Source organism: Stegostoma tigrinum, chromosome 1 (genome assembly GCF_030684315.1).
Source record: "Stegostoma tigrinum isolate sSteTig4 chromosome 1, sSteTig4.hap1, whole genome shotgun sequence".
Taxonomy (NCBI): Eukaryota; Metazoa; Chordata; class Chondrichthyes; order Orectolobiformes; family Stegostomatidae; genus Stegostoma; species Stegostoma tigrinum.
In genome coordinates this window covers 73,643,488-73,671,367 of record NC_081354.1, presented here as the reverse complement: position 1 = coordinate 73,671,367, position 27,880 = coordinate 73,643,488, and the positions used below count along the sequence as shown (strand labels likewise).

Genomic DNA, 27,880 nt, shown 5'->3' with positions numbered 1-27,880 from the left:
TTGTCATTTGAGTAAATGCGTTTTCTACCTTATCCAAGCTGTTTACGAAATGTTGATGTATTCTAGACCAGCAAGTATAAAAGCAGTATTTTCTCTGTGCATTTATATACTTGGCATATTAAGTCACAATGCAGTCATGCAGCATCATTTAAAACAGTAAATTATGTCTTGCGTCATATAATGGTAAAGTAAGCATCATCACTGCAGCATGTAAAACCTTTACTTCCAAAATATTTCTTAGTTTATTAAAATCATGGCGTAATGTGTCCGCAACAATTTCATGAACTTACTTTCCTAGCTGCCCTTTAATAGCCATGTAGTGAATTTATTTCACAAAATGGTTTCCACATGTTTCATTGATTGAATTACTATAAATGTTGTACCAGTCAGTTCAGTGTTTATGGACTTTGGACAGCTGGCGTGATGCTCCTGGTAATTTCTTATATTTAAAAAATTTTAAAGTCATATGAAAAGGAAAATAATAGTTCCATTTACAGAACTCATTTATAATGGACCTCAGTATTTTATATTAGCTTTCAAAAAATATTGCTGTTAAATAACAGCTGATGTCTGTAAGCACATTGACTGGGACAATGAAGCAACTACTGGTAGTTGTTAATGTGTAGCGTATAGTGAGGGTCTCTGGGAATCAGACTAGATTATAGATTCATTGGCTGTTAAACGCCACTTGCCCCATCGCAGTGGTACTGTGGGCAGGAGACGTTTCTTTTCACGGTAAATGCTGCTACCAATGCAAGGATCGCCTCTTAGGAGGGTAACTGATCTTCATGTTTATTTAAAATGATTTTTTTGTTTAAATTTATGATGGGCATATTAACATGTACTATATCATAATTTGTAGAAAGCACTTAGGGCAATCCATGTTGTCGCAACAATACTCTTTGTGCATAACAAACATATTCATCTTCCCACTCCCTTTGTGTATAACGCATTATTCATGTATACTTATCTGTATAATGTATTGTGCAATTTGTACCGTCATGCTTACAACTGTAGAATCTGCTGCTAAAAGGTAACACTTGTCTACATTGATACTAAAATTACAAATTATTTTGCACCTTCCTATTGTGTATAAAACTGGTAGGAATCATTTTATCATATACATTTTCTCAATCATTTTAAAGACAACATTTCTTTACAGTAAATGAACTGTATAATATTTATGCAATTTTACTGGTTTTGAAGTATTTTTAATTTCAGCAAGTTTTGTTACTTGTTGCATGATTAACACAGCTGACTTTTTGTGTCAGTAAAATGTATATTGTTTTCCACTTTTTTGTTTAATATATTAATCAATTACTTGTACCCCTCCCTCCCCAGATGACCATTATCTGTACAGTAATGAATCTGAAATGAAGAAAACTGGCTGAACTGGAGTGGGATTTTTGTACTATATATGAGAACTGAAATCCTTGTTTTGGTGGTTCCTGTGCTAGACTGATGCATTATATTAGTGTGTAAAACTGTGGTATCTGAATGTTCATTGTATATTTGTCTTTAATGCAAAAGAGCTACAGTCACACAAATACATATGTAACTAATGCAATAGAGACAAGTCCTGATACTAAACTTTTTCATTTAAATAAATACCTGCTATTTACCACCAAATATTGTTTACTAGTTAGTAAAAGTCAGTAGTTTGTAAATTGATCAGTTATTTTTGCATTCATGCACGTGAGATCAATTCTGGTAACATTTTTGTCTGTAGTACGAATGCTGTCTGATTGTTCTTCTCGAGGTACAATGCTGTAGCTCTAAGGATGCCAGTAGAAGTTTATGTTGGAACATGTTCAAATCATATTTTCTTTTAATTTTGCGTGGAGGAAAGATATCCACGAGTTCAGCATAGCATTGGCGCAGATATTCCAATATGGATCATGATTGAATTCCAAATCTCTCATTTTTCTTTACAAAACGTTACTGAGGCTTTCTGCAATGAGGAAGATCTTCTTGGAAATCATTTCTCCTGTTGCAGCAGTCAGTTGCTGTGTTCTATCACTTAAATGCCACTTTGACAGCTACTGTGTTGGAGTAGGGTGCCAGTTAATGAATGTCTAAGTAGGGATGAGTCGAGGACTGTGTTTTGTAGAGTCTAATGGGGGATCTGGGAGGATGTGGCAATTGTTTGGTTTTGTGAAGGTTTGGGGATCAGGGTGAATGTCGGGTCTTGCAGGAGTGGACTTAGTCTACATCTTAAGATAATAGCGTGTGAAGCTGGATGAACACAGCAGGCCAAGCAGCATCTCAGGAGCACAAAAGCTGATGTTTCGGGCCTAGACCCTTCATCAGAGAGGGGGATGGGAAGAGGGAACTGGAATAAATAGGGAGAGAGGGGGAGGCGGACTGAAAATGGAGAGAAAAGAAGATAGGTGGAGAGTAGAGTATAGGTGGGGAGGTAGGGTGGGGATAGGTCAGTCCAGGGAAGACGGACAGGTCAAGGAGGAGGGATGAGGTTAGTAGGTAGGAAATGGAAGTGCGGCTTGGCGTGGGAGGAAGGGATGGGTGAGAGAAAGAACAGGTTAGGGAGGCAGAGACAGGCTGGGCTGGCTTTGGGATGCAGTGGGTGGAGAGGAAGAGCTGGGCTGGTTGTGTGGTGCACTGGGGGGGGGGAGGGGACGAACTGGGCTGGTTTTGGGATGCGGTGGGGGAAGGGGAGATTTTGAAGCTGGTCAAGGACTTCTACCTCCTTGACCTGTCCGCCTTCCCTGGACTGACCTATCCCCTCCCTACCTCCCCACCTATACTCTCCTCTCCACCTATCTTCTTTTCTCTCCATCCTCAGTCCGCCTCCCCCTCTCTCTCTATTTATTCCAGAACCCATCCCCCTCTCTGATGAAGGGTCTTTGCCCGAAACGTCAGCTTTTGTGCTCCTGAGATGCTGCTTGGCCTGCTGTGTTCATCCAGCTTCACACGCTATTATCTTGGATTCTCCAGCATCTGCAGTTCCCATTATCACTGATACAGTTTAGTCTACATCTTGCCTCTTTATACCAACAGTTTAGGGAGAGTTCAGACATGAATCAAGAGTTCCATTTAATAGTTAACCAACATTTTTACTGAGTTGGAATCCTCAAAAGTTACCAGTTTTTAAGAGATGGTAGGAACTGCAGATGCTGGAGAATGAGATAACAAGATGTAGAGCTGAATGAAAAGTTTTTCCTGAAGAAGGGTCTAGGTCCGAAACATCAGTTTTCCTGCTGCTTCGCCTGCTGTGTTCATTCAGCTCTACACCTTGTTATCTCCAATTTTTAAGAGACTTTTTGGAGGGTCTTGGAGGAATTACTGATTTGAAGTGTCAGTTTCGTTTGACTACTTCTGCCTTGGAGATTCCACTTCTTCGTCTGAATGTGCAACTCAGATATTCCAATAGTCCAACTTGAGGAATTTCAGTTTCTAGACATTTATCAGTAGGCGATTTAGGTATGAAACTGCAAGAATGAATCCTATCAGGTGTATTAAGTAGTGTTTATATAATGCATAAGAGCTGCAGTCACCCAGGTACAAATGGAACTAATGTGATACAACGGGTCCTGAATTATTGGTTTGTTTAACCAGATTTTTTTTGTTAGTTGATTGTGGTATTACTTATACCTTTGTTTGCTCATGGTAGTTAATTTTCTATAATACTTATTACCTTTAATCCATTATATACTGAATTAGTACTTATGCAGTTTTCATTTTGGCACATCTGCCATTACATTGTTACAGAAATTCAATGGAGTGGAATTAGTGGACAGGATGCCTACTGCCATCATTTATCCTCCACAGACCCACTCTGCCCAACCATAAGCTCCACTTGGCTCTGTAGGAACTACAGAAACATCTGAAACTACACAATTTTTTTTACATAATGAAAGCAAAATATTGTGGCTGCTAAAAATCTTAAATAAAGATGTAATGCTGAAGAGTATCAGCAGGAGTGACAACATCTGCAGAGAGAGAGAGAGAAAAGCAGTCACCAAAGGATGAAGTTAACATGTTTATTCTATCTTTAATAGAAACGAAACTGAAAGATACTGAGTTGAGAGAGCAGTATTGAATAGCCTATTCTAACTGAAACAGATACAGGGCATTTTCAGGATATCTGGTTTCTGAGTAAGCAGGCCAAGCAACAGTCTTCTCAACCAAAACAAAAAACAGAAATTATTTGTGAAACTCGGGTGGTCTGGCAGCATCCGTGAGAAAAAAGCAAAGTTAATGTTTTGAGTTCAGAACTCGAGTCACTAGACACCAAACATTAACTCTGCTTTCTCTCCATTGATTCTGCCAGACCTGTTCAGTTTCTCCAGCAGTTTGTCTTTGTTTCAGATCACCAGCATCCAGGTGTTTTATTTTAGTCTTCTCAGCCAATCAGATTAAAGCATCTTGATTTGAACTCTTCAAGTAATGAAAGCTTGTTTTCAGAAAAAAATGATCATTAGTTTTAGTACAGAATGAGAGAGTGGACCAAGAAAAGATGAACTTCTTTAAAAATCTCCAACAATAATTATAACCTGAAAGAATGAAGCTACACATTTTCAGTGACAATGAAATTTTATTTGGCAATAATAAACATTTATCTTGCTATTAAATGGATATTTAGACTAAAATAAATATGCTGACTTTTTTATGACATTTCTGCTGAGCAAGTAAACTCAAGGTACAGAAACTCAATGCCAATAAATTCACTTGAATAAGAAGCTAAATGAGGTGCTATTTTCACAAAGTTACTGGTCAAGTGGCACATTTGCATTTGCCTTCACCTGGGGTTGTACATAAATTTGTGTATGCTGTTAGCATGTCATTTTGACAATTTTAGGGCAATGAATAAATATCAGTTTTACGAATGATGGTGTAAGTAATAAATGTTGGAACTTTTTTTAAAAGAAAGCTATAGCTGATTAGCAGAAAAAAAGGCTGTCCAAATGGATAAACTGCTGACCCCTGTTGGATTGCAGGTGTATAGTACAATGGTTATGTTTTGGGATTGTTTAGCTCAGTTGGCTGGTTTCCAATGCAGAATGATGCCAACATGTAATTCCCTAAAAGGCAAAATGCTATTTGATAATGCCTTTAAAAATATGTCACAATAGTGTTTTAGGGACATGGAGTACAGATTTAGAAAAATAATACGTATGTACACAACATAATTTGACAGACTTACCATTATAGAGGGCAGATCCACTTCCCAATACAAAGGGTACTGAATTAAAGGAAGCATACAGCATAGGAATACTACAGTAATGTGAAGAGTTTTGAGATACACTGCCCATGTCCATTGAAGCTGACTCCTACACTTGATCCAAACTTGAAAATTTCATCCTACTAACACGACAAGCTACAGCTAACGGTAGATCAGCTTGCTGCATCACCCAAAGCATGGTGATGCCACAGCATATTCTGAAAGAATGTACACATTAGGTAGAACTGATGACAGTTGAATGGAGGGGATTTTTTTGGTGGTGATGTAAGGTTGGACTGGGGCAGAGCTATCAAGAACTTTGACATACAGGAGAGTTAATCAATATTATAATACCATAAGAAAAGAACACTATGCTGTAGTACATTTAGGACATTTGTGTTAACATACTTTGATCAAAGTAATATCATAATTGAAGATTGTTCTGCATTTTTAACATTAGAATAATTGGGTTCGTATTATGCATTAACTTCCTATTTTCCCTGATTTTTTCACTCAATTTTGATGTATTAAAAATGTCATATCAATAACCAATAAGAAAACTGGTAACAATTTTACAGACTAAGTTCTTACTGTATAATTGAAATGTATTCAACACTAATGGACTTAGATGAGCAGACGGCTAGTGTTAAAAATAGATAGGATAAAACATTAATCTGTCATCCTTAATCCTGACTACATCTGAAGTTTAACAAATCCCTGGAGACATAAGATCTAACATTGCTGATTACTGTTGCCTTCAATGATTTGCAGTTGGTGCTTACAGGATAGTCCTAGAGTGAAACAATTGTTGCAAAATAGAAGTTAGCAGCACATTTGTTTGGCCTGTTGTGCCATTGCTGGTTTCTTGAAATAACATTGTACTGATTACCATACAGCGGCTTTTAGTTTGTAGAAGTATACATTCAATGGGTCCGTGTAATCAAGAACATGATTTTCAGACATAGCTGCTACCACACTCCCATTAAAAAGATGCTGCATCCCATTACTTGTTACCATGGGTTACTTGGCAATCAGAGCCTTGATGGTACATTAAAACAGAACAAACAAGAGCACATGTTGCCAAAAGCATTTTTACAGAAAGCTCCTCCTCTCAAGAATTTGGTTGAAGAAATATTATTTAATCATGAGGACACAACATAGTAAAATGTAAAAAAAACTTGCTATCAAGCAAAATCCTTTTAAGAGAACACTGCTCCATGACACAAACAAACAGGATGTCTCTTGTAACAACTTTCTGCCTCAAACAAGATTCTACTTTATTTCATTGTTCTGTGTAGTTTTGTTTCCCATTTGCCGAACTGATGTTTTTTTTTAAATGTTGATAAACCAATTGCGAAGAAATTTCTCAACCTCATCCCTTACCTGAGGTGTAGAGACCTTCAGGTTAAACCCATCACCAACTGTCTCGCTGTATGATCCTCTGGACTACAGCAACTTTACCAGACATTTGAAATCTGTTTTTACCTTTACTACGAAAACAATCAAACGCAAAAATCAAACAGTGTCCTGATCCGAAACATTAGATTTTCTGCTCATCTGATGGCTGCCTGGCCTCCTGTGTTCCTCCAGTTCCACACTGTGTTATCTCAGACTCCAGCATTGGCAGTTCTTATTATCTCTGAACCTATATACAATGTTCGGCAAGTGAGAAAACAGCAGCCCGAGCTTGCTGCTCATTGGAAGTTAGGCAGGCAGTGGGCCTCATGGGCTGAATTTCTCAAGGTGAAAATGTACTTCTTCATGAAAGAAATGAACACGTAAGCTTTGGATATGATTTTGTGTTCAACTATCTGACATTTCAATGAATACACAATGTGAAGTAGCCAGGCGTCCTACGAAGTCACTTCTGAAGGCTGTGCTGCAGTTACCATTTTGAAACTAGTAATGGGATGAGACTATTGCTGGCAAGACTAGCGTTTATTACCCAACCTTAATTATCCTGGAGAACATGGAATTACATGGTCTTAAATTGTTAACACAATGAATTGTATTAGGGACTTCACCTGATAAAGGTTTCCCCATCTACCTAATGTCTCAGTCAAAACATACAAAAGACTTGAGGATCCAATAAGCTAAGGATGTCAGCTAAAGCCTTGGGCATCTCATAGGAGCGTAAGAAATAATGCGGGAGTGGATCATTTGGAATCACATCCGATTATCTGCCTCAACTCCATTTCCTGCCTCTCCCCATTTTCCTCAATCCTTGAGGCAATTAAAAACCTGCCCAATTCAAACAATTTCCTTAGTGTTTAATTTCTTTTTGAATACCATTACTTTGTATTATCACTTTTCCCTTAATTGTTGCTGCTCCTCTATTGCTTATTATTTCTAATTTTTCACTTACTTTCCCTCTTTCCATGCCAATCCCTGCACATATTAATTTCAGATTGTTTTATGTATTCCACATGTTTACTACTGTCAATGCCTTTATTTTTCCTCATTCTGCATCATACTGTTTGTCTGCTGTCCTATCAGAGCTTTGGGGGAAGGTCTTTGAGCTCAAAACCTCAGACAGCAAAATGAATGTGTTTTCCAAGAGGAACATACTTTCAATATCCATGCTGTTCATTAAAACATTAAGATCCAGAGGAAACTTAAGTTACCTTACTCTTCTAAACCCCATAGGGCACCCTTTACTCATCAGTCAATTCACTCATTCCAGGTATTCATCTAGTAAACCTTCTCTGAACTGCTTCCAATGCATTAATGTCCTCTAAGTACCATGATTAGTTGGCCCTAATGGTTTTTTAAAAAATAAATATTTCACCAATATGTCTGTCAGTCAATCAATCAATGTAATGCACCAGAAATGGAGAGGAAGGGAAAAAGGTATTGCATTCAGTCTTAGGTGTGTATTTATTATACTACAGCTTTGTTACACATCGCTGTACTCCATTTTACAACTGTAATCCGTGGTAGGATGGACTTTTACCTTTAACTGTGCATTGCCTGTAAAACAATATCATTTTTTATTGTTGTTTGGGAAGGAGTGGGGAATGGGCCAAATCTTCATGTTAAGTGAGTAGCAGCAGGGTAAGGGCTGGGGCTGAGTCATGAGATTAGATACTGTGCCCATGTTTTGATAATAAGATCAACAGTTCATCTACTGCAGACTCATTGAAGTGTATATATACTTCAATTTTGCCTTTTAAAGAAAACAGCCTTTACTATTAGACCATAAGACATAGGAGTGGAAGTAAGGCCATTCAGCCCATCAAGTCCACTCTGCCATTTAAATCATGGCTGATGGGCATTTCAACTCCACTTCCCTGCACTCTCCCCGTAGCCCTTGATTCCTTCTGAGATCAAGAATTTGTCGATCTCTGCCTTGAAGGCATCCAACGTCCTGGCCTCCACTGCACTCTGCAGCATGTATTGGAGCCGAGCCTTCTTGACTTACAAGAACATTGCCATTCATTCAAAGATGTTTTGAATCTCTGAAAAATAGTGCAGACTGTGATATTGAAATGATGTATTGGATAGCTAGCTCCTGACTGTTAAGGGAGCTTGTAGGTGAAGAAATTGTACAACATGGAAATGAGGTGACTTGGTTGGAACCAAGGTTCGCAGTCATATGTTTTTGTCTCATACTAGAGTACGTGAGAAACAGCAATGTAGTGGCTTAATGCCCCCATTAAAAATAACAAAGATCAATAAAACTACGATGACTGGGACTGAAAGGCTACTCAATCCAAGATGTTAGGTGTCTTTCCATATGTGGGATCTGATCTGTTGATATTTACAGCCTTTTTTAGCAACAAGAGTAGGATTGTTTTTGCTGGAAATTTGATAAGGAGTGATCAATTAGAGGTCTTTAAATGATTAAGCAATTTTATAACAATCATTGAATCCATGGGAAATACTTTTGCAAAAAGGCATGGGTGTGGTCCTGGCAGACTGGAGAATTGCTAATGTTGTCCCCTTGTTTAAGAAGGATTGCAGGGATAATTATGGACCGGTGAGCCTGACAGCAGTTGTAGGAAAGCTGCTGGAAAAGATAGTGAGGGATAGGATCTATTCCCATTTGGAAGAAAATGGGCTTATCAGTGATAGACAACATGGTTTTGTGCAGGGAAGGTCATATCTTACCAACTTAATAGAATTCTTTTGAGGACGTGACAAAGTTGATTGATGAGGGAAAGGCTGTAAATGTCATATACATGAACTTCAGTAAGGCTTTTGATAAGGTTCCCCACGGCAGGCTGATGGAGAAAGTGAAATCGCATGGGGTCCAGGGTGTGCTAGCTAGATGGATAAGAAAACTGGCTACGCAACAGGAGACAGTAGTAGTGGAAGGGAGTTTCTCAAATTGGAGACCTGTGACCAGTGGTGTTCCACAGGGATCTGTGCTGGGGCTACTGTTGTTTGTGATATATGTAGATTATTTGGAGGAAGGTATAGTTGGTCTGATCAGCAAGTTTGCAGATAACACTAAGATTGGTGGAGTAGCAGATAGTGAAGGGGACTGTCACTGATTACAGCAGACTATAGTTAGACTGGACAGATAAATGGCAGATGGAGTTCAATCCAGGCAAATGAGAGTGCAAGGTGATGCATTTTGGATGATCTAATCAAGACCAAACTATACAGTAAATGGAAAAGTCCTGGGAAAAATTGATGTACAGAGAGATCTGGGTGTTCAGGTCCTGAAGGGGGCAATGCAGGTCAATAGGGTGGTAAAGGAGACATATGGCAAGCTTTCCTTCATCAGACAGGGTATTGAGTACAAGAGTTAGCAGGTCATGTTACGGTTGTATAAGACTTTGGTTCAGGCACATTACAGAAAGGATGTGGATGCTTTGGAGAGGGTGCAGAGGATGTTCACCAGGATGTTGCCTGGTCTAGAGTGCACGAGCTATGAAGAAAATTTGAATAGATTAGGATTATTTTCATTAGAAAGACAGAGATTGAGGGAGGATCTGATTGAGGTCTACAAAATCATGAGGGATATAGACAAGATGGAGAGCAAGAAGATTCTCTCTTCTCCTCCTCCTCACCCCCCCTTCCCCCCCCCCCCCCCCCCCACAAAGAGTGGGGGACCCAATTACTAGGGGTCATGCGTTCAAAGTGAGTGGAGGAAAGTTTGTGGGAGATATGCATGAAAAGTTCTTTACGCAGAGGGTGGTGGGTGCCTGGAACACATTGCCAGTGGAGATGGTAGATGCAGACACGATAGTGTCTTAAGATGTATCTGGACAGGGAGCAAAGAGATACAGACACTTAGTAAATAGATGACAGGTTTAGACAGATGATCTCAATTGGTGCAGGCTTGGCAGGCCCTTAGCCCTGTTCCTGTGCTGTGATTTTCTTTGTTCTTTAAAATTGAGGGACTGTTCATGATGAATACTCCTTTCTAGCAAGGAAAGAAGAAAAATTGCTGTAGAAGTAGTAAAACATAGGCTAGTTTGATCTTAGTAGGATAATAGGTGGACACAACATTGTGGGCCGAAGCACCTGTATTGTGCTATACTGTTCTAAACAGCAGAATGCCCTAGTAAGAGAGCGAGACAGTTTCTCAAGTTTAGTGTAGCACTCAGAGTAAAAGGAAGTTAGGTAGACAAAGGATTGGTTGATAGTAAGCTGACAGCGAGGGCAATAGTTTGGCCTTCCCCTTCCTGAACAAGTTGATAGGGCTAGGGCTATGGGGACTGGGCATAGACTCAGAATTTGTAGAGTTATGGAAGCAGGCCATTCAGCCCCTTGAGTCCACATGGACCCTTCAAGAGCATCCCCTCCCAGTAACCCTGCATTTCTCATGGCTAAATCCACCTAGCCTGCATATCATTGAACTACGGGAGGAAACCCGTACAGACACAGGGAGAATGTGTAAACTCCAGAGCTAACCACGGAGCTGTCATTTTGCATTGAGGAAGGTGTACAAGGTCTAAAATTATTGACCTCGATATGGAGTCCTGAAGACTGCAGGGCCTTGTCCTTAGCAGATGGTGAGACAAACATTGCTGCACAGGAATTGAAAATGGAAAATGCTGGTGAAACTCAGCAGGTCTGGCAATTTGTGGAGAAGAAAAGCTATTTCAAAGACTTGAATACTTGAAATGTCAAGTCTGTTTGACATTCTAAAAAGATGTTACCAGATCTGCAGAGTTTCTCCACAGCATGTTATTTCACATTTCCACCTTTCAGAGTACTTCTATGAGGAGATAGGAAATGAGTTACTCAGCACAGGATTCCTAACCTCTGGGCTGCTCTTGCAGCCACCATATTTATATGGCTGGTCCAGTTCAGTTGCTACACAGTCCTTTTGGATAACTTAGTGGTCTAACCTGAGGGTCACCATGCCTCAGGCAAGAGAAGAGGGGGAGGAGGAGGAGGATGGTGACCTTTTCCAGTGCAGGAATTGACCCTACACTCTGGATAGCAAAACAGGTGCAAAGAAAACTGAAGTAACCAACCACCAGGCTGTTGAAAATAGCCTTCAGCCATGGTAAAGCCCTTGAATGTCATGGGGTGATGGACAGATTCTCTCTTACTGGAGATGTACTACACAAGTGCTGGGTGATGACCAAATGTAAAAAGGTTCACAAGTGTTTTAATAGAAACTGTTTATTTTAACCAAGTGTGATACAAACTAATGTGGGAACATAATCCAGCCACAAAGCATTAGAGTTTAGATTTTTTTTAAAAAACCAGTGAAAAGTTCTTCAGTTCACTAACACTGCAAAATGCCTATGCTGAAGGAAGCTGTCATCCCAGAAACTTCAACTATTTCTTGGTACAGAACTTTGACTTCTGGCAAGTGCAGTATTTAGCTTCTTAGATGTTTCATGCTAGATTTCTCTTGAATGACATAAGCTGAAGGGGGTGCATTAATTACAGTGATCAAAGGAATTGATACGGTAGAAACTCTTGAATCTGGTGGGCTAGTTCAGAATAATTTTGGATAATCCTAAAATTGAAGCTAAGCCATCAAGGTACGAAAACATTTCTTCAAACAATGCATAGTGAGAATCTGAATCTCTTTCCTTGTTGATGCTAGATCTTTGTCAGACATGCAAATTCAGGTTAGTAAACCAGGGTGATTGCAGACATTGACAGAAAGAGGTCAAAGGGGTTGACTCGGCTTTCTTCTGAAAAAGATAACTTCTGTCAGCAAAACATCCTAGTATAAATGCTCGCCGCCTTCCTAAAGCAGTCTCTTAAACTTGATTTAAAGACTTAAAATTTGAAAAGATATTTGGAAAATTATAGACAATTACAATGTGCTACTTGTACATTAATAATATTCACTACATTAAAATCAATATCTAAAAAAATGTACAATTTGCAATAGCGCAATTGAGCCTTATCACAAGTATATCATAAGGTTCCAGCTAAATGCCTTCTGAACGACAGCAATTTATTGTTCTTTTTGCAGCAGTACATCACCTTATTCTTGTGCATTTCAGATTTAAAACCTGCATAAATGAAAACATACATCACAAAGAAATAAACAATTGAGAAATTCTACAATGATAATAAAACTCTAAAAGGGAACTTCCACAAACAACTGAACCACCAGAGTTTCCTTCATAATTCAAACAGTGTTATTGATGATTTAACCAAGATGCATTATGCAGTAAAAATTAAATGAATAGTTTAGAATGCAACTCACGCAGATCACTGAAAGGTGTACTATCTTGCTGGAGTATTGTAAACTAAAACATTCAATCATGGTCCGGATAAACAGTTCACAGACTATTCTACAATATATTTAAGTGGAATCAACAAAAAAAATGCTTGGCCTCCTAAAGGCACACTACTTCAGTAGTTTACTACATGTTGATCCATGGTTTCATGCTAGGAATGAGAAGGTGCAGGTCAGAAAATCAAAGTGATCTATAATGCTGTAGCCGTCCTTGCAGCAATAAGCCTTATAAATGTTTTTCCCAAGAAATGGTGGCTCAAGGAATCATTCCTTATTTTGTGCATTCCAGTTTCACCTTGCAAATATTACCTGTATCTATAGGTGGCAAATTTATACATGCTATATAAAACATAAAATCCCCTCAGCTTTACAGCACAATTCAAACTTAAATTGTTCTTCTATTTAAATACATTCAAGTTCATAAATGATTACAAATAGTTCTTGTATCTCTCTCTCATATATATTTACTTAAAGACTATATACACCCAGGGCTGTGCCATCTGCCGTGAGGTTAATCCTCATGGATCATTGGCTTTAATCAGCCCACTTTGTTGCAAAAGCTCAAGCACAATTTTTAAAAATAAAAACTGTATCATAAGTGTCATTCTAAATCACTTACTTCAGGTAAGTTTTCTCTCATTGTGCAGAATTGACTAAAGGGTTGACCAGTATTCTACTTTACAGCCATTAAAACTACACACTAAAATTACCCAATATTAATAGCATTGTTACAATATAAATTCTGATAAAGTTACATTATCAGACTCCTGCATATCTACAATATTTTCATTAGAGATCATGCTCAAAACAAGTGAAAACAAAGGTAATCTTGATATTACTACAGTACTAATACAGAAATTAGTATCAATCCTTGCACAATAAGTTCAAGTTTAACCCCAACTATTAAACTGAAAGGACCATAAATCTTAACATTGAAGATTTTAGTTTGGATCTGAGATTTTAAAATTAATTGCAGGATTCTTGACAAATTATATTACTGGGTATGTTTCAAACTAACTTGATCATTTGACTCTGTTCTTGTATTTCTATTCACGGTGTAAAGCATTACAAAGTATAAGCAAGTTGCAGTCACTGAAGTGTTTGACATTGTGACTAGGAGAAACCACCTTAAAAATTTTGTATTTTAGAAATTCCAAATGACTCCTGACTTAGAAGCATGCAGTTTTCAGCACTTTAATGAAGAACAAGAGATATCCAAATACTACTGTTCATTTATTGCTGGCTGAAGTGCTCCTTTCTCTATTAAATGGGATTTCAGAATGTTGTAGATATGTAACTGCTGTTCTGGTTGAAGTACCAACAACTGCTGCAAGACTTTGCTGGGATTTGGTCCTCTGCAAAAGACCAGAATGAAACAAAAACATTAATCACAGATAGCACTATATTCATAATGGCATTAAAATTTAGTATTCAAAATGCTATTTGAGAATATTCAGGACAGGGGACGACAAAAAGAAATTATGGATTCTGATATATTTCCTTCACGTCTATTTCTGCTTCTGGATGGTGCTACAGGAAACTGAAATATAGTTGGCATTTGTACAATATTTTTCAACAGATTTCAGAAATGGATTTGGGCTCAAGAATTTGTGAACTTTTAGAAATGTTTTGCTCTCTTCGTCCTGCATCAGAAAGTAAGATGTTTTGATGTAAAATTACTCCTAATCAAACTATCAAAATAAAGTTTTCAAAAGGACTATCCTGGCTTCACTTCACTGAGAACAAATCTACTTGGAATTCCACACAATGGTGTTATTAAAGTGGAATTGAAGTGGAGACAGCTGGCCATTTAAATGGCCAGCTATCACTGAACAAGTGCTTGTGCAAAGCCAACATATGAAATCTGCCCTGCAAAAATTAGAAATGAGTTTTGCAGCAAGGCTTTTGATATTCTTGGCAGGATGGAGATGTGAAAATATACACAAGTTAAAATAGAAATTTTTTAGCCTGGTTTTATGCCTACATTGTCAAATGACTCAAAAATAAAAAGATGAAAAGATAAAAATGAATATTTTGGAATCATTCCATTGATTGATTTTGTGGTTGCTGCTGGTAGCAAGATTTAAATTGTTGCTAATGGATCAATTCTGCAGGGTTAGTTTGGAGGTTAGAGATGCCTAAATAACTCTTTAATCAGCAATTCCAGTTAATAGTTTCTCGTATTATGAGTGTACTATTCAAGTCAAGAAATTTTCATCTAAGGACAGATACAGCCACAATGGGCATTGAAAAAGAATTCTTTTAGAAATTCAGTCACTGTTGTAATTTAGGCAAATGACAGGCTCAATGAGATCACTCATTCTTCCAAACTCCACAAAATACAGGCTAAACATATCTAGATTCAACTCCAAAACTAATCTAGTGAACTTTGAAATACCACACCTAATCCAAAAATACTTTGGAAAAAAAAAGCATGGACCTGACCTGCATAAAATACAGAGCAAAGCAACGGTCTATTCAGCCTAACCATTCCAAGCTTGTAATTATTCTCCATTTGTACCAGCTTCCAACTTTCCTCATCTACAGCTATCATTGTAACCTTCTATTCCATTCTCCCTTAAATATTTAATTAGCTTTCCTTGAATACATCCACAGTAGTTACTTCAACTACTCCTCTGGTAGGGGCTTCCACATGTATACCATATTTTGAACTCCCTATTGGATACAGTAATGATTATTTTAAATTACAAACATATAAATTAGGAGGAGTAGGCCACTGGCAATAATCTTTCAATCTTCCCTGGATTCTGAGATGGTACCAGAGAATTGGTGAGTCACTAGGATTACATTCTCATCCAAAAAAAGGTTGTAAAAGACTGGTCTGGCATTTTACAGACCAGTGGTTTCAATTTCAATGGGAAACTTCAAGAAACAATTGTTCACTTAAATTAATAGTCACAGAGAAATGTGGACTGATGTAAAGAGTCTGCATGTACATACTAAGCGAAAATTGTGTCTATCCAAACTTGGGAGATTTTTGAAGGGGAACTGAAAGATTTAAATGAAGGCAAGACTGCAGTGTGGTATACATGGAATTCCCAAAGGCCTTCCATACAGTGCCACACAAACTTGTGAGGCAAGTTATAGGTCATGGAATAAAAGACAGTAGTAACATGGATACAAAATTGACTGAAGGACAAGAAGCAGATAGTAATGGTTAATGGGTACTATTCAGGCTGGTAAAAGGTTTATAGTCATATTCCAAGGAGTCATCATGGGGACTTGATTTACCAGATAAAAATAAATGATGCACGGGGGACAATTTCAAACAACACTTTAGAGAATTGTAAACTATGACAAGGACAGTTTAGAGTCTCAAAAGGACATTGACATCTTAGTGGAGTCGGCAGGTAAGTGGCAAGTGATATTCAATGTGGAGAACTAGAAGGTGATTTATTTTGGTTGAAGAACACAGCAGAAACTGTTCAAAAGAGAGGTTACTATTATAAAGAATGTGCAGAAGCAGAGAGGCATGGGTGTATATGCACAGAAGTAATTTAAGGTGATAGGACAGACAGCTCTAAATAAAGCTTACAGTATTCTAAGCACAGAGAAGGCAACAGCAGGAAAATGATGAACTTGTATAAGATGCCAATTAGACCTTTGCTGGAATGTTGTGCACATTTTTGGGCATGTTACAGGAAGGATTTGACTGTTTTGAAGAAAGTACAGAATAAGTTGGTGAAAACAGTACAAGGGATGAGAAATATCAGTTATGAGGAAAGCTTGGAGAAGTTGTGACTGTTTTTTTTGGAGAGGAGAAGGCTAGGAAATTTGAGAGAAGTCTTCAAGGGTCTGGACAAAAAGGTAGAAGGAATGCTTCCCACTCATAGAAGGATCAAGAACCAGAGGCACAATTTTGAAACAAAAACAGAAATTGCTGGAGAAACTCAGTAGGTCTGGCAGCAGCTATGGAGAGAAAGTACAGTCAAATGTTTCAGGTCCAGCAGCACTCCTTCAGAAGTGATTGTAACTAAGGAAAATTTGCAATATGTGCTAAAGACAGGGGTGTGGGATGGGGCAAGTGTGTAAAGGAGTAAAATGATAGGCAGAGGTGGAACCCAGAGACAGAAATGTCAGCATTCAGGCAGACAAGAGAATGGATGGTGGTGAGCTGGGGAAGAAAGAAAAGCAATATCAAACATCAATAAGTGAAACTGGGTTGGCTGCAAAGACAGGGCCAGGAGTGTGGGGTGGGTACGGACTGAGTCAGAATTGTACAGCACGGAAACAGACCTGTCTGTTTCTGGTCCATGCCAACCAGATATCCTAAAATTAATCTACTGCCATTTGCTAGCATTTAGTCCATATCCCTCTAGACCCTTCCTATTCATATACCTATTCCAAATGCCTTTTAAATATTGTAATTGTACGAGCCTCCACCATTTCCCCCAACAGCTCATTCCAGACATGCACCACCCTCTGTGTGAAAAAGTTGCCCCTTAGGTTCCTTTATCTTTCCCCTCTCACATTAAACCTGTGCTGTCTAGTTTTGGACTCCCCACCCCAGAGAAAAGACCATGGCTATTCACCCTATCCTCTATAAGACATGGTGCTCAGGTCCTAAAGTCATTGAACGCAACCTTCAGGATCCAACAGTGCAAGGCCCCCCAGGGGAAAATGAGATGCTGTTCTTCTAACTTGTGTTGAACCTCGCTGGAGCACTACAGCAAGCCTAAGATAGAAATGTTGTTCATTGTCTCTTCACATCAGTGTGTTCAATCAGAAGCTCAGGCTAATTCTTGCCATCAGAATGGTGGTATTCCACAAAGAAATTGCCCAGTCTGTGTTTCATCTCCCCACATAGAGTAGACCACATTATGAGCAGTTAATACAGTAGGCTAGATTGAATGAAATGCAAGCAAATTACTGCTTCACCTGGACGGTGTGTATGGAGGTTTGGATAGTGAGAAGGGAGGCAGGGGTTACACCTTCTGCAATTGCAGAGGAACATGCTGTGGGGATGTGGAGTGGTGTTGGGATTGGAGGAGGGGTGGATCAGGGTATCCCAGAGGGAAAGGTCCCTGCAAAAGACAAACAAGGGATGAAAGGGGAAAACTGTTGTCAAATCATGGCATCCTGCTGGAGGTTGTGGAAATGGTGGCTTATAGTCCTTTGGATGTGGGTACTGGCAGGATGGAAAGTCAGGACCAGGGGCACCTATTGCAGAGGGTCCTGTGGTAGGGAATGCTGCGTTGAGGAAAAAAGTGGATATTTCTGAGGCATCCTGCAGATGGTGGCACTAATCAGAACAGATGAAATGGAGAAGGAAAAACTGGGGAGAATGGAATAGAGTCCTTATAGGAAACAGGGTTTGAGTAGGTACAGTCCAAGTAACTGTGGGAGTTGATGAGTTTGTGATGGATGTCAGTGGCCAGCCTATCCGCGGAAAAAGGAAACAGATGATGTCGAGGGAGGGAAGGGAGGGGTGAGAGATGGACCAGTTGAAGGCGGCAGAGTGGAAATTAGAAGCAAAAATTGGTAAAATTTTCCAGTTGTGGACAAAAGAGGGAGGCGACACTGATGCCAATGACATAATTGATGTATCAGAGAAAGACTGTCATGAGGGCCTTCAGTAGGATTGGAACAAGCAATGTTCCACAAATCCCACATAGAAACAGGCAGTACTAGGGCCTAATAAAAGGTAGCTAGCCATGGTCACAACTCTAATCGGAAAAAACTGAAGAATTAAAGGAGAAGTTGCTGAAAGTGAGGACGAGCTCAGCTGGAGGATGATGATGACGGGGACAGTTCAAGGCTATTTTCTCCAGAAGCAAAGAACCCTGAGACCAACCCGACGGGGAATGGATGTGTCAAGGGATTGCATTTATTTAGTGAAGAGGAAGTGGATGGTGCCCGCAAACTGGAAATTCTGAAACTGACACAAAGAGCCAGAAGAATTTCAGATTTGATTAGATTCCCTATTGTGTGGAAACAGGCCCTTTGGCCCAACAAATCCACACCGCCCCTTAAAGCATCCCACCCAGACCCATCCCCCTATAACCCACACACCCCTCAACACTACAGGCAATTTAGCATGGCCAATCCACCTAGCTGCACATCTTTGGACTGTGGGAGGAAACCAGAGCATCTGGAGGAAAGCCATGCAGACACAGGGAGAGTGTGCAAACTCCACACAGACAGTTACCCGAGGCTGGAATCGAACCCGGGTCCCTGGCGCTGAGAGGCTGCAGTACTAACCACTGAGCCACCGTGCCCTGTAAGGGGAACAGACTGGACAACGGGAGAGGAAAACATCGCATTGAAGAAACAGGATTTCTTTGGACAAGAGTTAACTCTTTGTCCCACAGACTCCTTCACCCACCTCCACATCCTTGAACCTACTGCATGCCGTGCTCTCAGATCCAACCCTGGCTTTGTCATCAAGCATGCCAACCTCTACGTTGTGGAGGCTGAGTACCAGTTCTGAGACAACAACTCCTAAGCACCCCGAACATCAGGTTATCCTATCTATAGCTATCACTAATCTCACTTTATCTGGTGAGCTCCCTGCAACAGCTAACAAGGTCTCAGTCCCCCAGCATTTTATAGCCCACTTTTACCTTCTTCCCAAAATTCACAAATAGGACTGCCCAGGAAGACCTATAGTTTCTGCCTGCTCCTGCCCCATGGAACTCACCTGATAAAGCTCGTAATGTAAACATGGACAAAGGTAGCCATCAGATACTGACAATCAAAGCGATCCATAATCCCACCATGTCCTGGAATAGTGTCAGCAAAATCCTAGAGAAAATACAAGTCAAACATCATAGGCAGAAAATGGTAAAAATATTCCGAAAGTGATCATTCCATTTTAACACGTCATTGAATTTGTCCAGAGTCCAAATTTTCCTTAACTTCTACATTTTATACACTTATTTTCTACGATTCTATGCTAACTTTTTTTTTAAAAAACACACCTTAAAAAGCACCAGAAACAGTTAAACAGCTGCTATACTACTACCACCATCAACTGATTACAAAATCAACCTCAAAATATTTATTTCCCTTTCAGAGAAACATCTTGCTTTAGCTCAGCATTACTATTCACCAGCTTATTGAAAATTCCCAAGATATCGGTTGACAATTTTAATTTAATGTTCATCGGTACACAAATACATGTGCTTCATGGTCATAACATGATTGAACATTAAATTTAACAGTAGATGAATTTTATACAAGTATGTTAATGATAAGACAATCACAAAATAAAAGAGAAAAATGTCAAAATTCAGTTTAATTCTACTTTAGAAATCCAGCAAAAAAATCAAGAATTTTGACCACAACAGGTTTAACTGCTGCCAGCCACATAACATTAACAAATTTGTTGCTGAAGCGGGGATTTGCTGAGATGAAGAGAATGCATATTAAGATGAAAGTACTTAGTAAACATCAACTTGATTTTCAAATACATACAAAAGCTTAAGATTTTTTAACATCTTCAAGGCAAAGTAATCATTGAAAACCCTTGAATAAATGAGAAAAATGAAAACTGTTGACTTTAAGCATGCTCCTCCTTTAAATCAATTAGTTTTAAAAACGTTGTACATTACACAAAGCAAAAATAGAAAATTAATTCAACGGTGATACAAACTTTGATTTTGAAAGCTCGTTTGAATCCACTGGCGAAAAAGCCTCCAAATGGCCCAATTAAAGATGCAAATGTAGAAAGAGCGATGCTATGTATCTGAAATGGGTATAGGTGCACAGTTTCCTGTGGGCAGGGTGAGGGAGAAAAAGAAGATCACAATTAAAAAAAAGAGCATGTGAACTTCATATGCATCATATATTTTCTCAAAACATTGTCACGTCTGACTAATTTGTCCTCTCCAAGTACATACACATACAAGTTGCCAATCAACAACATACTCATACCATCTCCTTCTCAAGAATTCCCCAGACTTTATCCAATTTGATTCCTTCTTTAAAAGTTGTTCATGGGATGAGCGTTTCATTGGTGAGATCAGTGTTTATTGTGCATGCTTAATGGCCCCCATGTGGTGATGAGTCACTTTAGAATTACTACAATTTACATGGCATCTGTAGGTCTATTTGAGGGGATGCTCCATGATTTGTGACCTCATGGGAAGTAATGGCAACATAGTTCCAAGTCAAGATGGTCGTGACTTGGTGGAAAACTTGGCAACAGCACCATTCCAATGTGTCAGGCATCTTTGGCCTTCTTGATGGCAGGAATCACAATCTCGGACGGAAGGTGTTACAGCAGGCTCGGTGGGTTCCCGCAGTGAATTACGCATGTCGTTGCGCCTGCGCTCACGCAGGTGAGCTGAGTGTGTGTGCGCGCGCGCGCGGGTGGGGGGGGGGGGGGGGGGGGGGGCGGGGGGGGAAGAGAGGGGAGAATGAGGTGCCAATCAGGTGGACTTGTCCTGAATGGTGTTGGAGGTTCTTGAGACATCATTAAAAGTTAGTAACTCACTGAAGAAGAAGTCCCAGCATCTAGCCTGCACTGTAACCACGGTATTTTTTATGGCTGGTCCAGTTAAGATTCTGGCCAATGGTGACTCCCAGGATGCTGACAATGAAAAAATTCAGTATTCATAATGTCATTATGAGTCAAGGGGAGATGGATAGGCTTTTTTTGTTGGAGATGGAAATTGACCAACACTTGTTTGACATGTATATCACTTGCCCATTTTCAGCCGAAGCTTGAATGTTGCCAAAAAATCTTGCTCTGGCAGGTACAGGCTCAGTATTTAAGGAGGCACAAATGGAATTCAGTACTACAATCATCAGCAAACATCCCCAATTCACCATATGATTATTTAACTAAACAGATGGTTGGGCTGAGGGCATAATCCTGAGGAAGTCAGAGTAATCCTTTGGGTCAAGACAACAGAACTCAAACTTCTCCCATCTTTATTTATACTTAGTTAGTCTGACCCCAACCATGGAAAAATTATTTCCCTGATTCCCCATCAACTTCTGTTTGGGCTCTGATGCCACTCTTACTCAAATACTGCCTTGATGCCAAGGACAGTCACTGTAATTTGACCTCAGCAATTCTGTTCTTTTGTCCAAGTTTGGACTGTTATGCTGCTCTGCGGTGGAGCGCGAGAAATCAAACCCTGCTATTCCCAGAGTTGTCAAAGTTAAAGATTTTAGTAAGAGCACAGAATTCCCCACCTTACCAGTTTTTCAGGCCAAGGTAAAGAAAAAGCATGGAGCAGGGTTCTGAACTTAACAAGAATTACTACTTATTATACCAAATATACCTGTGTAAAGATCAATCAAGTAAAAGTCAACCCTCTATTTTTGGCCAAAAATCTGGAATTTTCCATACATCTCATGTAAAAGTTGACCCTAGTTCTTCACAGATAACAGATCAATATTTGAGAGTCAAGGTATTATCCTGTTAGGATGTCTGATGAGAAAAATGAATGTTTTCATGCTATTGTGTTTTGTTGTACAATTCACAACAATTTAGCACCAACGTTTAAGACACATCAGATCAGAGTCAGGTGGCAACCTCACTTTATGTGCAGCTCAGCTGAGCTCAGTTCCCTGTAGCACTCGTGGAATACACAGTCGTATACCTAGTTGAGGTTTTGAAATTTCATCATTTGTGCAAAAACGCCCTCCAGAAAAAGAAACCAAACATATACAGCAACATTTAAACTGAAAGTTATTGAAGATGCACAGAAGACAATAACTGTATAGCAGCAAGAGAATTGTGTTTCAAAAGAAACTTGTGACAGGCTGGAGAAAGAAAGACATCAAACCAACTTCAGACAATGCCAAAACAAAACAGTGTGCCAGCAGTAAACCTATCAAGTGGCCACAGTTGGAGAGAAAAAAAAAGCTCAATAGGTACTTGAAAATTGTCAAAATGGAAAGTATGTGTTAATCGTGTAGCCATCCAAATCCATGCATGCAATGAATCAAAGGAGGTTGGAATTTCGGATTTTAAAAAAAAGTGCTGGATGGTGCACAAGGTTCATGAGAAGGAACAACTTAGTTCTCTACCGAGATACTAAGATTGCACAAAAGCTGCCTGATGAATTAGAAGATATTATAGTTTCACCAGTTTGTAATCAGGAATCAACATTTCCATTAATGATAGAGTATTTTGGACTGTAGCAAGAATTTTAGCCCTCAAAAGTAGTATCATGTAACAATTGACCCCGTAAATTTACCCTTAAAAATAGTCTAAAAATTTCAACTTTTACATGAGTATATACTGCAAATAAATAAACTCTAGCTACAATTAAATAGTATGAATCATAAATTACTGTACTAATTTTAAACTTCCATTTATATACACACACACACACACACACACACACACACACACACAGAGGACAGAGGGAACGCAACGGAGTGGTCCCTATGCACAGGATCTGCTGAGATGGTTCATGTTGATCAGAGCACCGTTTCTCAATCTTCCTTCCCCAGATGCTTTCATTGGCTAGTTCACACTCCGAACTCTAGAGGCCTTTCCACAACTTAAAGCAAATCGCTGAAGGAAGAATAAACTGCTTTTCTTTAGGTTTAAAGCGGGTTTTACTTCAGATCGGAGAGAGTCCGAGCTGGAGGAGACCTGATGGCTTCTCACTATCATGATCACAGCCTGAAGCTGCTCAGTTGCCAGAGAACCAAATCACAGTTGCTAGCAGGCAGAACACTTGTCATTGATAACTAGTCACAAGTCCATGCACCATCAGGTGCTGGTTGCCTGTTCAATCTCTATTCATGCACGCCCTTGCCCCAAGTTCATTTGTACTTTCTCTTACTCGCACTTGAACCAGCAGCTGTGTAGATAGTGCTTATAATGAATATCCCTTCATCAATCCCTCGTTTTTAAAACAGTTTTTTTCCCTTTTCAATCTGCAATTAAACACAAAGAAAAACAAAAGTAGCCAGTATTCCTTGACGTTAACTGTTCCTTTCTTCTTTACAGTCCATCTCTGTACACAGAGCTCTTATTTTTCCATTCATGACTTTTCTAATATAACTGCCACATATTCCAAGTGTATTTTCCTCTTGTACCATAGTCAGTTTATTCATCGTATTTAACATTCTGATTGCTACTAAATTAGGTCAAAAGCACACAGTCAGATTCCACATATTTTCAGAGCACTCAAACGTGTGTGTCTTTGCATTGCCGAAGAATATAAAGCAATTGCTATAGCACACAACCAGCCCAGCTCTTCTCCACCCACTGCATCCCAAAACCAGTCCAACCTGTCTCTGCCTCCCTAACCTGTTCTTCCTCTCACCCATCCCTTCCTCCCACCCCAAGCCACACCTCCATCTCCTACGTACTAACCTCATCCCACCTCCTTGAACTGTCTGTCTTCCCTGGACTGACCTATCCCCTCCCTACCTCCCGACCTATACTCTCCTCTCTACCTATCTTCTTTTCTCTCCATCTTCGGTCCGCCTCCCCCTATTTATTCCAGAACCCTCACCCCATCCCCCTCTCTGATGAAGGGTCTAGGCCCGAAACGTCAGCTTTTGTGCTCCTGAGATGCTGCTGGGCCTGCTGTGTTCATCCAGCCTCACATTTTATTATCTTGGATTCTCCAGCATCTGCAGTTCCCATTATCACTGCTATAACTCAACTGGCTTTGCAATATCAAAGTTATTGATAACTTGGAAAAGTTGAGATTTATTCTGCTCAATGTCAACAAAACTAAATGTCGGTTTGATTCTTGCCTCCACATGGCTCTGGATTCCATTTCAACAGTTTCTTAGAATTCATGGTCACAATAAATTCTGTGGCAACATAAACTTGATGATCTGTTTAACACAGATCTGTAATCATAATCTACTTTGCATGTACCCATCTCCACGTTATTCAGTGCTGTTTCAATTATGTCCAGATCACCCCTCTAATTCATCCTTTGATGCACAATATATATTTTAGGCACTGTTAGAAGCAGCTGTAAACTTTTAGGAAAATATATACTCCTCACCCATCCAAGAATAGACTGCAGTACAGATGGAAGTGCGTATTCCTGCAGATGGAACAAGACTGAAGGATCACAGTCAACAATAAAGCTGTTGGTTTCACTGCTGAATTCCACCGGGCATACGAAGTAATTGTATCTTGACAATGCATAAGCAAACTGGAGAAAGAAAATTGAAAACCAAACTGCTCGAAATATTTTTTAAAAGAGCTATTGCACTTTTATACATCATCTTTCCTACTAAAAATTATTCCAACATTATTCAATTATAAATAGTAAATTCAGCCCTTTAAATTATGTTTTGTGTAACTGTGCACACGTTAAGTTAAAACATTCATCCACGACAAAGGGTTTGTGGATCAAATCATTGCAACGTGAATCACCATCTTCACTTTCTGCAAACATGTGAAATAAGAAACATTTAACATACCAGAAATCCAAACACAACAGTTGCGAAGAAACCACCTATGAAGCCTTCCCAGGTCTTCTTTGGAGATAACTGCAAATTAGCATAGGTTAAACAGGGCATATCATTATAAAAGTAACATTTTGTTTCAATGTCTTCAAAGTGCCTAAAAAGCTGATACAATGGGCTTAATCTTTCACCCAAAGCTGGCTGCATTTTTAGGGAGACTTAGCAAGTGTACCATTGTCCAAAGTCTCATTACTCTATGGGTCACAGCATACAATATAAAGTACTTTTTACAGTTACCAAGATGATCAATTAAAATTTCTTATATATCTATAAATCTATAAGTTATTACCAAATCAAGACTTACTCAACTGAGATGAAATTGCTGGTTAACTTTGAGACAGTAACATAGAAATAGGAATGTCTATCCCTATAAATAACCCAAAATACAAGCACAAGCATGCAAACATACACTTCTCTCCAGGAAAAAGTTTTTAAAACATTCTTTGCAGAAATTGGCTTTCTGAAAGAAAGCAAATGTTGTCCAACATGTTATTCTTAAAGGCAAAAAGTTAAAACATAGAACGTCCCAGCTTCTGCTGCAATGATGTTCTGAAACATATAGACTCCCAAGTCATACAGACTTGGCTTGTTCAGGAAATCAAACCTTTTGAGATGTTCTGAAGAAGTCACCAGACTCAAAACATTAATTCTCTTTTCTTTGCACCGATATTGCTGTGCAATATAGATGATATAGATGTTGCGTTTTACCAACAATTTCTGTTTTTATTTCAGAACTCCAACAGACACACTTCTTTGTTTTATGTTACAATCTTGAGATGGTCTTTCCATCACTCTTTCGAAAAAGTGAATAAGATTTCATTCTTAAACTACGTAGAAAATTCCCCTTTCAGGAATAGGAAATTTTAGCTGGACAGCTTGGTTATAAGCAAGCTTTCCTCCAATTCAGCTTATTTTCAACAGGTTTCCGTCAGTTCAGCTTGGTCTTATATGGTTTCCCTCCATCTGAACTAGATAAAACACAAACCTCTTAGCTAAAAACATTTCAAAAACCAGATGTAGGAATGTCTACAGCAAGCAGTTATCACCAGGCATGTAATCGCTAGGAAGCCTTGCTTCTAAAACAAAAAATCTCCACACTAAACTTGCACGTACCAGGTTTAAAAGACATCAATCCAGGGTTGTCCTTAAAACATGAAATGAATTATTTTATCCATAATCCTTCAAAACAAAGTCCTCCAAGCAATATTAAAATACAAAGCATCTTTGAAACCATTTAATTTCTGTCAATTCCAACATCTTGTTTACTATTCGCCATCCCTCTAGATGTGGCAACACATTGACTATTATGAAAAATTACAATTGACAAAACTTCAATAGTCCCCATATTGCATGTACACGGTCATTGCTCGTTTGCAATTAGCATCACTTTGACAAGTGTATGATTGGGTAATAAATTTTAAATTTCTGAACTTTCCTACATATCAGTGACATTATAATTAAATCAAATCACGTAAGATTTAATAGAAAATTTAAATGGCTATAGTGATTATTAAGCTCTGTTCAATAAACTACACAAGCTACTTTGATTGGCAGACTTGTATTTATACCACATGTTCCTTGACCTCCGGAGGTCTTGAAATATGTTACAACCACAGCCAGTTAAATATTTTTGAAGTATAGTTTCATTGTAAAATAGAAGAAAAAAATTGGATTGAGAGATAAACATTGGTCAGATATATGAGTGACAGCTTGCCTGCTATTTCTTTTTCCCAAAATAATGCTGCAGATCTTTAACCATCTCAGAGAGCAGACACAGCCTTGATTGAACTGTACGTTAAAAGAGAGCGTCACCTGGAGTGCAGCACTCTCTCAGTACTGCATATGATGCAGCCATAAAACTCAAAATTTAAAAAAAAAAATCAACCTATTGTGCAAGAAACTTGGAACGGCACTGAATAACAGATCACTATATTCAAACAGAATATCTAGAGAAACAAATATATTTCAAAATGATTTGATTACATTTGCATTTGATCTCAATCCATAATTTTGAAAAAGGCTATTTCAAAGGTACAGATTTTTTAAAAAAGTCATAAAGTCAGAGTTGTACAGCACAGGAACAGATCCTTCAATGCAACTTTGTTTAGTATATTTTCTCCATCCTTGACAGCCCCACTACTATTACCCGAGACAAAAAAGTAAGGCAATGGTTTTAAAAGGTGCTGAACCATTCAGAATCAAAAACTAGGAAGTTATGATAAACCAACACGTTAAAAAGGCCACTTAAATGGTACTTTCTATCAACAGGATGCCACCATCAGTTCAAAAAGACACACTACTGAGAAATACAAATGTATGAATTTCAAGACCAGAGCAAAACCCCAGCAACAGGATGATCCAATCAAACAGCATATTGCTTCATTCATGGGATATGGGTATCACTAGCTAGGGCAGCATTTATTGCCCAGTTTTTCACAATAGTAAGCGCACAAACTGTAGTGATTGGTACAACATCAGCCAGGTGGATCTCATTCAATGAGTCCCCTGATTGGAACTGCTACCTTGGTCCAATCAGGAAGTCCTGGCTGATAGATATAAACAGGAGCATTTCAGGTTCTGCTCACTCCAGGAGCCAGCTCTGGGCT

At 39.0% G+C, this 27,880-nt stretch overlaps 1 protein-coding gene across 3 annotated transcripts in view; it reads right to left on the bottom strand.

The window, feature by feature from the left end:
- Positions 1-11,751: 11,751 nt before the first annotated feature.
- Positions 11,752-27,880, bottom strand: part of cds1 (CDP-diacylglycerol synthase (phosphatidate cytidylyltransferase) 1) — a 102,649-nt gene continuing 86,520 nt past the window's right edge. For all 3 annotated transcript variants that reach the window (XM_048535250.2, XM_048535256.2, XM_048535265.2), the window contains 5 exons: positions 25,230-25,298; positions 24,806-24,958; positions 20,464-20,583; positions 19,510-19,613; positions 11,752-14,203 (listed from right to left, as the gene is read on the bottom strand). In XM_048535250.2, coding sequence (XP_048391207.1) covers positions 14,071-14,203; positions 19,510-19,613; positions 20,464-20,583; positions 24,806-24,958; positions 25,230-25,298 — 579 coding nt within the window. In that variant the 3' untranslated portion in view covers positions 11,752-14,070. The remainder of the gene's footprint in view (positions 14,204-19,509; positions 19,614-20,463; positions 20,584-24,805; positions 24,959-25,229; positions 25,299-27,880) is intronic.